Source organism: Felis catus, chromosome E2 (assembly GCF_018350175.1).
Source record: "Felis catus isolate Fca126 chromosome E2, F.catus_Fca126_mat1.0, whole genome shotgun sequence".
Taxonomy (NCBI): domain Eukaryota; kingdom Metazoa; phylum Chordata; class Mammalia; order Carnivora; family Felidae; genus Felis; species Felis catus.
In genome coordinates this window covers 33805088-33822929 of record NC_058382.1, presented here as the reverse complement: position 1 = coordinate 33822929, position 17842 = coordinate 33805088, and the positions used below count along the sequence as shown (strand labels likewise).

Sequence of the window (17842 nt, the reverse complement as noted above, 5' to 3'; positions counted from 1 at the left end):
AAAAATAAATAAATGTTAAAAAATTTTTTTAACTTATAGAAAAATAATTTTAAATACAAAATTAAAATAGTAAACTTCCTTGTACCTATTATCCAGCTTCAACAATTAACATGTCATAGCCTACTCCGTTTCATGTGAATCCCTACCTACCTTCCCCTCTTTCCACCACCCAGATTATTCTGAAGTAGATCTAAAATACTCCCCAATTATTTCATAATTTAAAAATGTGTGGCTTTTTTGGAATGGGATACAAATAAGGGTCTCCGCTTATGAGTGACGATATGCTTCCTAAATCCTTTTTAATCTACAGGTTGCTCCCCCATCTCATTTTTTTTCTTACAATTTCTTTATTGGAGACTCTGAATTATTTGTCCTGTAGAGCAGTACAACTCAGACTTGAACTGTACATGTGAATCACCTGCAAAGCGTATTAAAATGTAGACTCTGATTCGGTAGGTCCGGGATGGGGCGTGAGATTCTCCATTTCTAAAAAGCTCGCAATCCTGTTTACCTATGGGACTACACTAAAAGCAGCAAGGGCGTAGTTTCTCCCGTAACAGGTTTTACTGACTGCAACCCCACATGCCATTTAACATGTTCCTCCAGCCTCTGTGTCTCCTTTAAATTGAAAATAAGCTCTAAAGGTCTGATTGGATTTGGGTGGCATTATTTTTTGCTTAGATTACTTGAGATTTTGATCAAGAAGTCTGCAATGTCTGGTTATTTCTTTTGGAATGTAGGCAGATACTGGTGATCACTGCTGAGAGTCATTAATTCCCAAGGGGTTGCAAAATGGTGGTATTCTATTTTTATCAGCTAGAATATTTCCTTTCAGAGAAACTCTCTTCATCCACTATGGTTACTCTGAATTAGGAGATCGTTCTCCAGCACCCTCAAAGTGACTGATGAGTTTCGTTTTAATGTCATTATGAACTCATAGATATTCATAGATAGATGAACCGGAATACATTAAACACTTATTGATGTGTTTCAATCCATTGTAGTTCTACCCTTATGATGCTCAAATTGTCTCTTCAGCCAGTAGAGACCTTCTGAAGATGGTTTCTGAGTTCTTTTGACACGACTCAAGTAGACCTTCATAACTTCCCTCTGTTTGATATGACGAGGTGTCTCATGTTCATCTTACACAGACCTGCCCCAGACCTGGAGTCAGCTAACTCTCCAAAGAGCCCCAGCTGCTCTTATTAAAAAATGGATTTTAGGGGCACCTGAATGGCTCAGTCAGTTAAGCATCTGTCCGACTCTTGATTTCAGCTCACATCATAATCTCACAGTTTCATGGGTTTGAGCACCAAGTCAGGCTCTGCACACTGACCGTGTGAAGCCTGCTTGGCATTCTCCCTCTCCTGTCTCTCTGGCCCTCCCCTGCTCACGCATGGTTTATCTCAAAATAAATAAATAAACAAAAAAAATAGATTTCAGAGGCACTAGGCCTGCTCACTGCTACACTCTTTCTAGGCCTTTTCCATAAGCAGAGCTAGACACGAAGTTTTTACTTCTGTTTCAATTTTCTTAAGATAGATTACATCATGAGTTTATACTGATGCTTCCAATTTAAAATTTAAAACACAAAGTTTGGGGTTAACTTCACAGATTTTCTATCTGCATCTCCCACACTAAAAGTTCCAGTTCTCAACATCACCACCCTAACTACTTATTTGCTTTATCCTATACTATACACACAACAGTCCCAAAACAGCAGTAACAACACCTCCGACATGATGACTGAAGACAGATTATGATATCACTTGGAACTGTTCCTTTATGTGTGGTTATGTCACCAACTGGGTTAAGCATTTACTTTCCTTTTTTAGGAACTCCTTTTTTGAAATTTAATTTTGTCTTATAATAATGTAAAATATTTACACAGTTCCCAAGTCAAATTTATTTAAAAAAAAAAAAAAAAAAAGTCCCCGTTTTCTCTACTTTATTCCCTCCCTTTCCAGTAAGTAACCTTTTGTTTGTTTACTTTTTGTATTAATCATGCCTTTTTATTTTCTGTATCTGATGCTCTCACAACTGGGGCCTTGCTGACATCGGAAGGATGGCCCCTCCCAAGGTTAGCAAATTCCAAGAGACCATGAGCGCAAATTTCAAACGTGAACTAATGAGTCCAGAGTCAATACCTCACCACCTCTACTGGGCCACTAATCATCCCACCAACAGTATAGGGCAGTTTCAATTTTTTCCACATGCTCAACATGTACTATGGTCTGTCTTTGAATGATAGCCATCCTAATGTGTGTGTGAAGTGGTATGTTGTGTTTTGTTTTTTTTTAAATGTTTATTTTTCAAGGAGAGAGAACATGAGCGGGGGAAGAGCAGAGAGAGAGGGAGACAGAGAATCTGAAGCAGGCTCCAGGCTCCAAGCTGTCAGCACAGAGCCCAACATGGGGCTTGAACTCACAAACCGCGAGAACATGACCTGAGCTAAAGTCAGACGCTTAACCGACGGAGCCACCCAGGCGCCCCAGTATGTTGTGGTTTTGATTCGCGTTTCCCTGATGGCTGGTGATGTTGAACATATCTTCATTTGCTTGTTGACTGTACATCGTCTCTGGAGAGACAGCTATTCAGATCTTCTGTTCATTTTTAAATTGGGTTGTGTTTTTATTGTGTTGTAAGTTTTTAACAATATTCTGGATACAAGTCCCTTGTCAGATAAATAATTTGCAAATATTTTCTCCCATTCCGTGGGTTTTCTTTCTTGTGTCCTTTGAAGTACAAAATTTTTTAATTTTGATGAAGTTCAATTTACCTATTTTTTAATCGGTCGCTTGTGCTTTTGGTTTCCTATCTAACAAGGTTCTGCCTAACCTAGGGTCAGAAAGATTTAGACCTATGTTTCCCTCTAAGAGTTTTAAAGCTTTAGCTCTTTACATTTAGGTCTGTATTCCATTTAGAGTTAAGGTGTCCAACTTCATTCTTTTATATATAGATACTCAGTTGTCCCAGCATTATTTGTTGAAAAAAACACTAGATGCTCTTGGCACTCTTGTTGAAAATCAGCTGATCAGGGGCGCCTGGGTGGCGCAGTCGGTTAAGCGTCCGACTTCAGCCAGGTCACGATCTCACGGTCCGTGAGTTCGAGCCCCGCGTCGGGCTCTGGGCTGATGGCTCAGAGCCTGGAGCCTGTTTCTGATTCTGTGTCTCCCTCTCTCTCTGCCCCTCCCCCGTTCATGCTCTGTCTCTCTCTGTCCCAAAAATAAATAAAAACGTTGAAGAAAAAAAAAAAAATTTAAAAAAAAAATAAAAAAAAAAGAGTCCAAATTTCCATTAAAAAAAAAAAAAAAAGAAAATCAGCTGATCATAGACACATGGGCTTATTTCTGGATTCATAATTCTATTCAACTGTCTGTCCTTAATGCCAGTACCACATGGTGTCGATTACAGTAGTTTTGTCTGAAGTTACAAAATTGAAACTATAAGCCTTCCAACTTTCTTCTGCCTTTTAAAAATCTGGCCACTCTAGGTCTCTTGTATTTCCACATGGATTATAGGATCAACTTGTCAATTTCTTCAAAAAAAGCCAGCTGGGATTCTGATAAGGACTGCACTGAATCTGCAGATCAATTTTGAAAGTATTAACATCTTAATAATATTAAGTCTTCCAATTCATGAACACTGAGTGTCTTTTACCTGCTTTCTTAAATAAGTAAGAGTACCGTACATATTTCTCCACCTTATTTTCTATTTTACTTGACAGCATCTCCTGGAGTCATTCCATTGTAGTGTACATTCTCATCCTTCTGTACTACTGAAAAGTACTCCATTACGAAGACATACCACATCTATCCAACCAGTTCCCTATGGACGGATGCTTCAGTCATTTCCAATTTTTGCTATCACAAATAATGCCACAATGAATATTGCTGGGCACACGTCTTTCATAGTTTTGCCAGTGTATCTTTGGGATGGACCCTGGAAGGGGGACTGCTGGAAGAGGGACTGCCAAATTCTGTCCCACAAGTGCCATATCTCCACCTGTGGTATGTGGGAATGTGCCCAATGCCTAGGCAATTTTAAGGTGTACAAGGGTTGACAGCCTTGACATGGAAAACCTAGCTATTAGAATAGTCCAAAGAGAAAGGTCCCATCTGAGGGGGTAGCACCCACAGGAACTGTCCAGTCACAGGCAGAAGCCTTGATGGGGAAAGGGAGACGGACTGAAAACTGAGGAAAGGAGCAGGGAATCTAGGGTAACAAGCGGCTTTACAAAAAAGGCTGTACCAGAAACTTCTAGCTTGTAAGGTTAGAAAATCCAAAGGCTCCCTGCCTTATACCTGCCCCAATTTCCGCAAACCAGGCAGCTTCTCCTGAGCAAAGAACCACAGAGGCTGGAGTCAAACACTCTAGTCCCAGAAGAGGAGGACAAAAGGTGTTCTAGGAGCACACGGGGAATAGAAACAAAGTCAGGAGGCCTGGGTTCAAGTTTTACCTGTCACTACTGCCTGAAAATCTTAGACACATCAGTTTTCCAAGCTTCATTTTCTTCCTGTCAAATGTCAAGACAAATCTCTGCCTCTCTCACCTCTCAGGCTCGTGACCGTCAGCCAGGAGAACGCCTATGACAATTCTTTGGGAACTGAAAAGTGCCACAGGAATGGGAGAGATTCGTACTGACCAAGCTGCATTTGAATTCTGGCTTGGCCCTTGCTATCTGACGTTTCTCAATTATAAAACAGAGATAATAAACACTTATTTCACAGGGCTATTTTAAGAAGAAATTATATAACGCATGTAAAGTGGTTGGCACAATGCCTGACAAAGAGCAAGTGCTCAAAAAGGTTGCTTAGTGGTATTACCTCAAGTAAATTTATAAATTACTGAGAAACTGTGGGCACATAAATGCGCATCTATGCTTTACATGAACATGGAGAGAAGTGTGAAGGAATAAGCAAATTAATAACCCTGGTTACTCTGGGGATAAAGTTAAGGACAGAGAGTGATTGCTGGCTTTCTCTTTGTACAACTCTAAGTTGTTTGGCTTCTGAATCTGACTGGAAAAATCCAGGGAGGCATCTCTGATGGGAAAGGAGGGGGGATGAGATTGAAAATGGGTACCCAGGGAGGGCTTCACAGATACTGACGATATCTATGTCTTCACTGTGCAACGTGCAATTCATTTCATTACACGAGGAGTCAGCAAACTTATCCTGTAAAAGGCAGACGGTAAATATTTCAGGCTCTGCAGGCCATACGGTCTCTGTCGTAACCACTCAACTCTGCTATTGTAGCACAAAGCAGCACAGGCAATACATAAATAAGTGTGGCCATGTTCCAGTAAGACTTTAACAGGCAGCGGGCTGGATCTGGCTCATGGATCACAGGCTGACAACCCCTGATTTACACCTTTATGTATGTTACGCGTATTCTTTGTGTGTGAAGAAATTTAACAATTTAAAAATATCAAACACACATGCAAAAAAGCTTTCAAATCTGTTCCCTGAAATGAAAAATCCAACAAAGTATATTTAAACAAATGAATTCAGCACAGAACAATTCAATCTTAAATCTACAATTTAATCTGAACTAAAATCTTAAAGACACGTTTTCTTTCAAAATTTATTTCATGTAAGAAAATGTTTCCTACTCAGTTCTCTTCTCTGCCTTCACCCTGTACTAAAATATTCACATCACACTTTATGTCTGCCTATCAAGGTGGAAAAATACAGTCATCAGCCCTTTGGTTTCTTTTTAAGCACCTGCCCCACCCTATACCCATTCTTTCAATGTTCCAACTTCCTCCTCCCTAAAATAATGAATTTAAGGTAGAAAGAGATGAGGAAGAATGGAAATTTACAAGAAAGAGAGCATGACTGATAATTGTTACCAAGAAAACATTTTCCCTTTTTGCTCTTAATAGGCTGTAAAGCTGATGCAATTAAATTATAACTATAGCAACTCAGCTGGCATCACGGTCTTTTCGCTCCCGCAGCATCCCTGCACACAAGCACAGAGCCTGCGTGCTCAAGACTGAGGGTAACGGCAGGCGATCAGCAGCAACAGTAAGGAGCCTGCAAGGAGGGCAAGTAAGCAGATCTGTCTAAAGGCTGGCGGGGGTGTTGGCAAACAGTGCAGAAGAGCACCTGGCTGGATGGTAAAATATTCCTGCCAGAGTTCTTCTGACTTGCCTTTACCACAACCAATGGAATCAAAACTAACCAGCATTTTAAATAAAAATTCTGGGGAGACCTACAGAATCTCCACAAAGTCCTCACTAACTCAGCGGAGCAGCCAAAGCACTCAGCTTTCAAGATTAGTTGGGAGAAGAATGTAGCACTTATACTCACTCCTGTGACATTTGTTACAAACCCAAAATAACATCCTCATGGAAACATCAGTACTTGGGTCTTTCTCAAGTTCAAACAATGAAGACTGAACAGACGATTAACGATTTCCCACATCGCCCACACAGAATCTCAGTGATTTTCCAGACCCACCAAGGTCACAAGTAACAGCACCCCTCCATCCCCCCATGGCCCTTCCATCAAGGCTCTGGAGTCAGCCTTACTGGATTTGACTCCTGGCTCAACACTCACCAGGTCTGTGAACTGACAGTTACCTGCCCTCTCTGAGCCCTAGCGGCTCAACTGTAATGAGGGGCCAAGAGCCCTAATATTCGTTGAGAGGATTAAGTAAAATTTCTGACACAAGTAATCAGGAAATCACAGTTCTTATGGAAAGCAGCAAAGTTTTGTTTTGTTTTGTTTTTCCTGTCTCCCCAAATTACAAGCTCCTTGAGGGCAAGGACCACATGTAATTCATGGCTGTAGCGCCAGAAGTGGCCCAGGACTGGCGGGTGGTGCCCCAACCCCCGACTGTGCAATCAACAGCCTGGCGGACGCCGTGTGGCAGCAGGAGCCGCTGGCTGGACAGCCAGTCAGCACTTTTCTTCAGCTGCACTCTCTTGGGCCCACCTACTTTCCTGTTCTATGGGCAACTGGCAGGCACTGCACGTGCAAGGCCTTGCAGAAGCAGCTGTTGGGGTTGCCAACAATGACCAGAAAGAATCACCCCTCACTTGAATGGCTTTTTGTCACTGACAGCCCATCAATTTCTTCTGAGTGCTCTCAAAAAGTCTGCTCATCTCGGAGTGCTCCCTGGCTTTGAAGGGAACACTTACCTGTGTAACGGCATTTACTAATACAGCTACGGGAGCCGGTCATAAATATGACCCCGTGGTCAGCAAACCCAATCAGGAACTACTGTAACGGGCTTCTGTGTGATAAAACCCTTCACCTTTTCCCATCCTAACCATCTCTGCCTGTGATACGGGACCATGGCTTGGTCAGGCAGACAGGCTGGAAAACCTGGGGCAGGGAGACAGAGCAAGGCTGCTGACTTGTTTACAAAACCTCTTGAATTCCCAAGAATCTGGCTTGTGTCTGTCATTTACAGACTGCATCCTAATTCAAGGAAGGAAAGAATCGGATCCTGCCCCTGAGCCACCCAGTAGCTGTGCTGCCGCCCCACCAGTACTCACGCCTTGACATCTGCTGTCTCCTGGGACGTGCGTGTGAGGGTGCGGGAACGCAGGCGCTCGCCCGCCTGCTGGATCTCCTGGAGGTTCCGTTCCACATGGGGAAGCTCTGAGATGCCCTCAGTCTCCGCGGCAAGCTGTTCAGCTTGCTGAAGGAGCTCACCAAACCCCTCAGTATCCATTGGAGATGCAGATCCTAGATGGGGGAGGAAAGAGACCTAAATCAAGGGAAAGACAGGCTTCGAATGCTGCCTGAGTCTGTTACAAGCTAAACGGAACACGAGGACTTTTTGTAAACAGACAAGGAGACAGCTCATCAACAAGCAGGATTTGTTCCTGAACAGAGCCCAAGAACAGGCCTGACAGAGAAAATGAGTCAGACTGTGAAGAAATAGATCATTTCTGTGCATATTGACAGCCCCAAGATTGATTTCTGCCACGAGAACAAATGCAAAGATACCGAGCTCAGAACAGAATTCCTGCCTCCTTCCACAGACTCAAAGCCAACAAGGAAATGGAACCACGGTGGCCCCCGCTGGGAAGGCTAAAGAACAATCACCCTGGCACCCCCTATTCCTCCACCTGTCTCGGAAAAACCCCACCATCCGCAGACGGCAGGGCAATTTATGAGGCCCTTATATCGTATGATTCTCAACAACTCTGCGAGGCTCCTGAGTAGACAGGAGAAGCAAGGCCAGTCCACACAGAGCTCAGTTCGGTGCCCTGAGCGCTCTCAGCTGCAGTGTGGCTGGACGAACACAGCAACACAGGTCTCCTGACCAATCCCGTGTCATGCTCACACACCTGTTCCTCCACTAACCTAAAAGACAGTCTTAAAATTCATGTTCAAGAGTCCATTCACACATTCTTTCACTTAACGAGGTTACTGAGAGCAGAGATCCATGTCTGCTGGTGATAGATGATGTTCAGGATATTAGACTCCATTGTTACAGTACCTACTACTTTTAGAAATGCCACTGTTACTAATAATCGTGTTAATATAAATAGCAGCTGGCTTCTAGATCACAAATATTATTAACAAGACCACCTGTTTGTCCAGCAGTTGACAGAGAAAAAGTCCTATGAACAGTGTTACTATTTAATGGATATTACACCTTTATGAATCTTATACATACTGTACATCCCTTGCGTAAGATTCTTGAACAAGAGCATGTTTTTAACTCCTACCGCTATTTGTATCAACAGAACGTAAACAGTATCACTATCATTAAAAAAAAAACTTACACTGCTAAAAGACTGACAAAATTATTTATTAGAAAATATCTTTAGGGGCGCCTGGGGGGCTCAGTCGGTTGGGCATCCAACTTCAGCTCAGGTCATGGTCTCGCAGTCCGTGAGTTTGAGCCCCACATGGGCTCTGCGCTGACAGCTCAGAGCCTACAGCCTGCTTCGGATTCTGTGTCTCCCTCTCTCTCTGCTCCTCCCCCACTCATGCTCTGTCTCTCTCTGTCTCTCAAAAATGAATAAACGTTAAAATTTTTTTTTTCAATCTTTAAACAGTAGCCCTTGTTGATCATACTTTTCTTCTTTGTTTTAAACCCATGGCTTTCACTGAACCTTTGAAATGCCACTAGTCTAGAATGGTAGTTACAACGGTAATGTAATATATAATTATATCTAAGCTATGAAGCACAGGTTAATGTTAAAAAGGCATGGTTATCACCATAAATCCACAGGAGAAAAATGAGGATTTCTTTCTTAAATGGACATTAAAGGATATTAAATTTATAGGCAAAGGCACAAGGTTAAAACAAATATGGCTCAGTTGGGATAAACATAAAAACACTTCGGTATTCTTTAATCTTTAGGCAAAAAGTCATATACATGCTAACTCTTTTTCCTAAAGTTTCTAGATAACCATTGTTTTGTTTTGAACCAATGAAGTGAGGCTGTAATCGGCCATCTCTACCTGCGGGAAAACGGGGATGGCAGAACTTTCTTCTGTTCTCGGGGACAGAAGAAAGAAACAAGAGTATTTTTTTTTAAATATATATTTATTTATTTTGAGAGAGAGAGGGGGGGGCAGACAGAGGGAGAGAGAATCCCAAGCAGGCTCCGCACTGTCAGCACAGAGCCTATGCTGGGGCTCAATTTCACGAATCGTTGAGATCATGACCTGAGCTGAAATCAAGAGTCAGGCACTTAATCGACTGAGCCACCCAGGTGCCCCTGAAACGAGTATTTTTAAACAACGGCTCCTGTCTGATAGAGAAATGTTTTTCCTCAGAAACCAACAGGGCCAATGACATTCTACTAACTAGCAGAAACATGGTCGCTCACCAGAAAGGGAAAAGAAAAGTAATATGCCGCCAATTCCCCCCACCCCTTTTTACTCTAAGATAAAAATAATTCGTCTAACAGAGCCAAGGAGTAGGAAATACTTTTTTTCTTTCATAAGGAAAATCTTGTAGCTCCTTTAATAAAGAACTGAATGAAACAAACTTTTCTAAGTTTAAGACAGAAGGAAAAGGGGTACCTGGGTGGCTCAGCTGGTTAAGTGTCCTATTTCAGCTCAGGTCATGATCTTGCAGTCAGGCTCTATACTGACAGCCCAGAACCTGGAGCCTGCTTCAGATTCTGTGTCTGCCTCTCTTTCTCTCTCTCCCTCCTCTGCTTGTGTTCGCTCTCTCTCTCTCTCCCTCTTAGAAAATGAATAAATATTTTAAAAGAAACGAATAAAAAAGGAAAAAAACAGGAAAAATACATCTAACATTTTGCATCCACGTCGGACAAATTCAGACAAAGGAAACGCTCAACTTCTCAAATGACGTGCCCCTACAAAGACGTAGAATCATGGATATGAGTGTAAATAATAAATGCAAAATAAAAGTCACATTTTACTTTAATATGGCCCCAAAAATAAGACTTTTAAAAGTTAATAGAATTATTTGACCATGATAAACTAAAAGCTGAATCTCTAAAAACACCATCTTAAACTTAATATGTCTAAAGCTGAGCTCTAATCTCTTGTCAACAAAACGTGCTCCTTGGCCTTCTCTGTGTGGAGCCACCACTACTCAGCTGCTTGGGCCAAAATCTTTGAAGGCCTCCATGACTCATCCAGGCCAACAAAGCCTTTCAAGTCTACCCACAAAATGCACCCAGAATCTACCTCATCCCACCACCTGCACCCATTCAAGTCACTATCACCTCTTCCCTGGCCTCCCTGCTTCAGCCCTTGCCTCCTACGTCTAGTTGATCCTTTCAAAGTCAGGCCACATCCTTCCTTTGCTTAAACCTTTTGTACAAAGTGAAGCCCTACAGAAGCAGCCTCCCTTCCTCTTACCTTCCAGACTTATCTCCAGCCCTGTCCCCCTTTCCTTTCCTGGGCTCCAGTCCCCCTGGGGCCCCTGTGCTACTCCCCCAACGGGTCAAGCACATTCCTGCCCTAGAGCCTTTCTACCCCTTGTTTCCTCTATCTAGAATGCTCCTCTCCCAGATTCACTCCTGACTGACTCCCTGTCTCTCTGTTTCAGCTCAACTGTCACCTGGCCTTCGATGCCAACCTGGAACCAAATATTTAGGAGCGCAAGCTGCAACTGTCCCTAGCACTCCCCCATCTGACTGTCACCCCTGCTAGAACATAAGCTGCACAAGGACAGGGAGTCTGTGTGTTTTCTTCTCTAATGGATCCCAAGCTTCTAGAACAGCACCTGGCACATAGTAGGTGCTCATTTGTGGAATGAATAGCTTTATTCTTCCATTTGTGGAGAGTCTGTTCTTCTTGAAGGCTTCCTGCACTCTCCTGCCAAATCAGCACCCACTGGCAAGCAAAGACCAGAGCAAAAACATTCCCTTCCGACTACCAACTGATACTTAACATTTCTGAGGCTGCACAGCATAAGGCAGTGACAGTATAAATGCCAGGAATTCAGATCACACTTGGTCCAGACTGGTACTTTCCCTCTAAATACCCAGACAAAAACCAGTGGAATTTTAGAAGAAACGGCTCAGTTTTCAGGTGAACAGAATTCCAAACCAGAAGAATAAATATATAGAAAAAATATCATTATTCAACTTCAGAGTTGAAAATAAGCTTGTTCCACGTCCGTCTGAGAGAACAGACCTATATATTTAATGCCATATTTGGGAAAAACTGGATCTATCCTGCATTATAACTCAACCAGTGGATATTAATTTATAAAAACGTTATGAGGGCTTCCAAATCTATACTGCGATGTAGTCATCATCCCATCCCATTTCATTAAAAATTTTTAATTTACAATTAATATCATAAATATAAGAAAAACTTTATCTCTTCCACAAAATAAATATCAAGTTAGCCATAAAATAAGTGGGTTAAACCAACCAAATATCCATTTTGACTCAAGATACTGAACGATGATCAAGCAAATAACTTTACTAACCTTGTCCAAGAGAGAACTGGGGGTAGGAAGGGACAAAGTCCAAGCTTTATGTTGGAAAATCTGGCCAAGACACATGCAGAGACTGGATGCCAGCTGTATCCTTGATGAGGTATGGAAGAGGGAGACAGGAAAATGCCTTGTCGAACAGTCAAGGCAGCAAAATTGGGGCTGGATGGGAAACGGCCAGCAAGGACAAAGCCGCAACACCAGGGCTCCTCTGTCAGCAATGACTGAGCCTGATCAGGAGAGGAATTTGGAAACACTGACAGGTGCTTCAGAAAGCATCACAGGATACCAGGGCCCTGAGCATCAAACCTCTCCCATGCTTTGTAGCAGAAGTCTTCCTGAGTCTCCACAGACCTCCTCAGACACCGGCAACCAAAAGTTTTAAAATGAAAGGCTACCTTATCACTGCTATTAGAAAGCAAGACTGGTTACTCTTGGGGCGGGGGGGGGGGGGGCGGTAGAGACAGAAGGGAGGCTTCTGAGGGGCTAATTTTCTGGTTTTTTTAAGCTGAGTGCTGCTTAACAGTGTGTTCACTTTGAGAAAATTCACTGAGCTGGACTCATGATTCGTGTACTTTTCAGACTGTGTATCATACTTCAATAAAAAAGTTACTCCCAAAATGAAACAATAACCCAAGGTTTTTCAGAGGCCACAGTGGGGCACCCCACTATATTAGAAGAATGCTCTTAGTGCAAAGTCCCTGTGTTCCAGATCTCTTCACCACACCTAGAGGATGCTGAGAAAATTAAGCAGAGGAAAAAAATTAGAGCCCACAGCTTTATAGACAGCTCTTCCCTACAGGTGAAATCAAGGGCTGAGCGGACTTCCATCTCCTCAAATTAGTCAGCACTCACCTGTCACTCGCTGCCCAAAAACTGTCCCCTTCTGGACACATACACATCCTTTAGCGAGATGGAAAAAAAAATCCCCAAATTGCTTACAGGATGAGATGAACTAAATAAAAAGGCAGAGCAAAAATGCATCAAATAATTTCAGTTTATTTGCTACTAAGATGTGTCTTAATTATGAAAAATATGGTGATTTTTACAATCGCAATATAACCATGTTAAATATTTAATCAAGCCAGAAAAGAGTAGTGTAGTATAATAAAAAATTTATTTGGTCTTTGTCTCAGTTCCTGGCACAAAGCTCGTAAAACCCTTGGAATATCCTGAGATTGGGAGTCTTTTGCAACTCACAAGGAGCTCCACCTGAACACACTTGAGCTTATGTTAATGAGGTGACTTGGGGATGGGGCATCCTGGACAGCCTTGGGATGGGGCCAGTCACCAGAAAGACCAAACGATTAGAGGGCTGGAACTCTCAGCCCCGGCCACTCTACAAAAACTCTTGAACGATGAGCTCTGCTGAGCTTCTGGGTTGGAGACCACATGCTTGGAGGGTGGTGCCTGGCTGCCAGTTCCATAGGGACAGAAGCTCCTGTGCTCAGGGGCCCTTCCAGACCCCATCCTAAGTATCTATCAGGGTGTCCATCTGTATCCTTTATAATAAAGTCGTAAACACGTAAGTAAATGTTTCTCTGAGCTCTGTGAGCCCCTCTGGCAAATTAGTCGAACCTGAGGAGAGGGTTGCGGGAACCCCAGATCTAGAGCCGGCAGGTCAGAAGCACATGTAGCAACCTGGCTTCGCGACTGGCTTCCGAAAGAGGGGGATGGGGGGTGGGCACGGTTCTGTGGGACTGGACCCTTCACTGGTGGGATCTGCCGCTATCTCCAGGTACACGGTGCCAGAAGTGAGTTAAACTGTAACAGCCAGCTGGTGCGCAGGCAATCTGAAAATTGCCTGATGTGTGGAAAACCCACACACTGGGTGTCAAAAGGGAAGTGCTGTGGTGGTGAAGTAGAGTGGTGTGACAGCGAAGGAAACACACGAAGGGTATTTTTCCCTTCCAAATGGATAATTAAACATTCAAACTGCTCAACACTTCTAGACCATTTTAAATCAGTATTCTCAGAGTGGCCCCTTCAGGATTCTGCAGATGGTCTGATTCTCAGTTTCTTACAGTATTCATGCTTATTGTATTAAAATGTCTACACATCTGTTTTCTGGTATTAATTATTAGTTCATTAGTGTCTTTTCTTCTAAAGCATCAGCCACAAGTAGAATGTGCCTTCCCACTTTCCCAGGGCTTTGTGGACCCCCAAGCTGGGGAACCACGGTTTGAAAACCACTGGGTCATCTCAGAGGTGGCTGTGAACCCATGATACTTATAGGATATATTTCCATAAACGAGCACCTCCAGTACCTGAAAGCTGACCGAAAACAAAGGAAAGAGTGAAAGAGCCTCATAGCCATCCATCCTGTCTACCAAACTCTTTTCCAGTTCCTAGTCTTTGAGACTGGCATGCTAGGGCAAGGGTCGGCAAGCTTCTTCTGTAACGGGCCAGACAGCAAATTATTTTAGGCTTTGTGGGCCATTCTCTGTTGCACCTGCACGGCTGGGCTTGAAACTGGATGATAGGTAAACAAATGAGCATGGCTGTGCTCCGATAAAATTTTAATCATGACCACTCAAATATGAATTTCATATAATTTTCACTTGTCATAAAATATTCTTCTTTGGATTTTTTTCCCAACAATTTAAAGATGTAAAAACCCTTTTTAGCTTCTCAGGCCTACACGTTATAGTTTGCCAACCCCTATTTTGCCTAGGTAAATCTGAGCGAGACTTGGTAAGTAAATCCAGGTTCAACGCTTACTGGCTATATGCCCCTGGCACAGCTCCCTCACTAGCAGTGAAAACACTACCGTGTAAAGATTAACACAACAGGCCTGTTGTCACCCCCTTCCCTCTGGAAGGTGTTCATTTAGACAGCAGATTTGGGGGAAGAAATCCGTTTTGTAAATGATGAAATCTATCCAGAAAGTGTTCTTCTGACCTAACGCACAGAATGCTAGAGGGAACTCCCTGCCCTTTTCAAGGACAGGGCAACATATCAAACCCATGTGCATTTTCCCTTTTCCTTATCACCCACAATCCAAACAGAACAGTTATCCGAGGAATATGAAGGGGTAACAAAGAGATGAAAAGATAAAGCAAGGGCCTCTGTCTTTCCTTCAGTCTTAAAGGAATCTCTCTCAGTTCGGTGACTGCAGAGGGAAATGACCCCAACTATTTTCCCTGCAGAATGTCAATACACTCAAGCAGTACTTCTAAGTACTCACTGTGAAATTCTAATCTTACCACACACCCAAATATTATCTCTTTCAACTACAAAGATCTTGGAATCTAAAAAATGCACTTTTAGCCTGCTCTATTTTGCAGATGCTTTTGGGGGGGGGGGAGGGTTTTTTGTATACTTCAGAGGAAATAACTGGTGCTACTTACACCTCTTTTTTTCTCTTCAAAATATACAATTAACAATGTTACTCCTTTTTGAAAATTATTTTTAAAAGTTTTAATGTGACAGTAAAATAAGCAAAAACATACATATACATATTCAAAACAGAATGGGTAGACAGGAGAAGAGTGGACTCTGAAGCACCTCGTTTGAATCTACAACGTTCACTTACTGGCTTAAAGTAGGTCGATTTACCCCTGGGATAAAATCCAAATCTTTCCTCTCAATTTCCTCATCTATAAAAAGAGGATGATAATCCCTAACTACTTCAAGGGGTTGATGATACACAGAAAGGATTTTATAAACTCTACTGATTTACATCATTGTAAAATGTTATTTTAGCTTTTATTCCAAAGTTGCCAATTTGGCAACATTTTGTCATTTAATTATAAACATCTCTGCTTCAAAAAAATCTTCTAGTAAATATTTGATACTAAATTATAACTTACTTAAGCACAACTTCATTATCATTCAGTAAGAACTTCTGATAGACAGTTATAATTTTTAAATGTATATTACCCACTATCAAATGTGGTTTTTATTAGAACTTCAAGTTTCCACAATGAAGGTGTGATTCAAAAGAAATCTAGCATTTAATTTCAAGAAGAAATCTTGCCCTCAAACCTTCTTATTAATTGGGCTTAATAGGATTAAAACGAAAGAGAAGTGTGTTCAATATTCAGCACCAAAGATTAATGAGTAAAGCCTCACCCGAGGTATCAAAAGTTTAAGACTGGTGCTGCTTTCCTCTCTTCTTTTGAAAATGTAAACCTTGGTTATCATTCCACTTTTTGCTGTATCTGTCAGCTGTCAATTACAACAACAACCAAAGAGAAAAACTGCATCTTAACAGATACTATTGTTTCAGATGCCTTTAGGAAAAGGATGAAAAAAATCTGTTGTGGGATCATTCTTTCTAGTCCCATGAGACTAAGTAAAAGAGACTTGGATCTCATCATTACTCAGAAGGTAGACTTCTGGAGAAAACAAAGAGCGAAAACAAATTACCCTAGACAGAGTGAAATGAAAGAGCTGGGTGATTCGGGACTAGCACTGGCCTGGGTGACTCAGTGTTTGCAGTAAAGAAGGCACAGTATCAGCTTGTATTGTTTCATATCCTGTGAGCAAAGAGGAGCAACCTGGCACCATATAAAAACATCAAGTATCCCCCAGGGAAGTTTCTGATAAACTCTCAGCAGTCCAGTGGGCTGTCCAGTGCAATAGCAGAGTAGAAGCTGGGCCTGGAATGGAAGAACTGTGCACTGGCTCTGCCCCACATCAGCCTCTGGCCCTGGGGCTGGCCCTTCCCCCTCTCTGGATTGCAGTCTCATCACCACTGAGGTGATGGGGTTGGCTCAGGTAATTCCTAAGAGACTGCTCCTATAATGTAGAGATTTTAAGTCAGTCTTTTTTTTTTTTTTTTTAATGTTTATTTTTGAGAGAGAGAGAAAGCACACAAGCAGGGGAAAGGCAGTGAGAGAGAGGGAGATAAAAGATCCCAAGCAGGCTCCACTCTGTCACCACAGAGTCTGATGCAGGGCTCAAACTCAGGAACCGTGAGATCATGACCTTAGTCGAAGTCAGATGCTTAACCGACTGAGCCACCCAGGCACCCCTTTAGTCAGTCTCTGAACTCACTTAATGTGTCCTTAGAAGGAGCAGCCTCATTTGAGTGGTGATGGAAATTAATGACACCGGCCACATCTTACAACTGCCATAAGCAGGGAAGATCACCAAATCAGCCTCTAAAAGGTCTTTGGCTCTGGCTTTTTTCTCTAAACCAATGTTTCCCAACTGAGGGCAATTTTGCCTCCCCAGAGGTCACTGGCAATATCTAGAGACATTTCTCGTTGTCACAATTCAGGGAGAAAGGCCACATACCACAGACATCTAGAGGGTACAGGTCGAGGGTGGAGCTAAACATACCACAATGCCTAGCACAGCCTCCACAACAAAGAATTATATGGCTCAAATATAATGCCGAGGCTGAGAAACCCTGCTGTAAACCAAGGAAAGCTTACTGTCCTGAAGGCCAAGACACCGACATCAAAGTCACTAGGAAACCCTGGAAATACATGTATTCTGTTTTTCTTAATATAAGAAAAGCACTACAGCTTTTATCAGATTCTAATAAAAGTCTGAGCCCTCCACCACCACCAAATAATCTTAAAACATAGAGGAGGGCACCTGTTGGGATGAGCCCTGGGTGTTGTAAGGAAACCAATTTGACAATTATATATAAAAAAATAAATAAATAAAATAAAGTTGAATAAATGTTATGTCACTTTAAAAAAACAAAACACACACAAAACAAACGAACAACAAAAAACACCATTGTATAGACAGAAGTATCGCATTTGAGATTTTCACGGCAGCATATTCATACCCTGGTATACCACACAGCAACAGGAAAGACTGAACTACAGCTATGTGGAATATGGATAAATTTTGCCGACACAGTGGTTAACTAAAGCAGCCAGATTTATTTTAAAGAAAAAACACATACTGCACGATTGCATTTAAATGGATTTTAAGAACAGAAAAAACTAAATCTCTGGTGGTAGAAATCAGAACACTGGCT

At 42.2% G+C, this 17842-nt stretch overlaps 1 protein-coding gene across 1 annotated transcript in view; it reads right to left on the bottom strand.

Moving 5' to 3' along the window:
• NUP93 (nucleoporin 93) overlaps window positions 1-17842 on the bottom strand; it is a 104028-nt gene that overhangs the window by 77528 nt on the left and 8658 nt on the right. The window contains exon 2 of the mRNA XM_006941526.5: window positions 7508-7700. Coding sequence (XP_006941588.1) covers window positions 7508-7686 — 179 coding nt within the window. The 5' untranslated portion in view covers window positions 7687-7700. The remainder of the gene's footprint in view (window positions 1-7507; window positions 7701-17842) is intronic.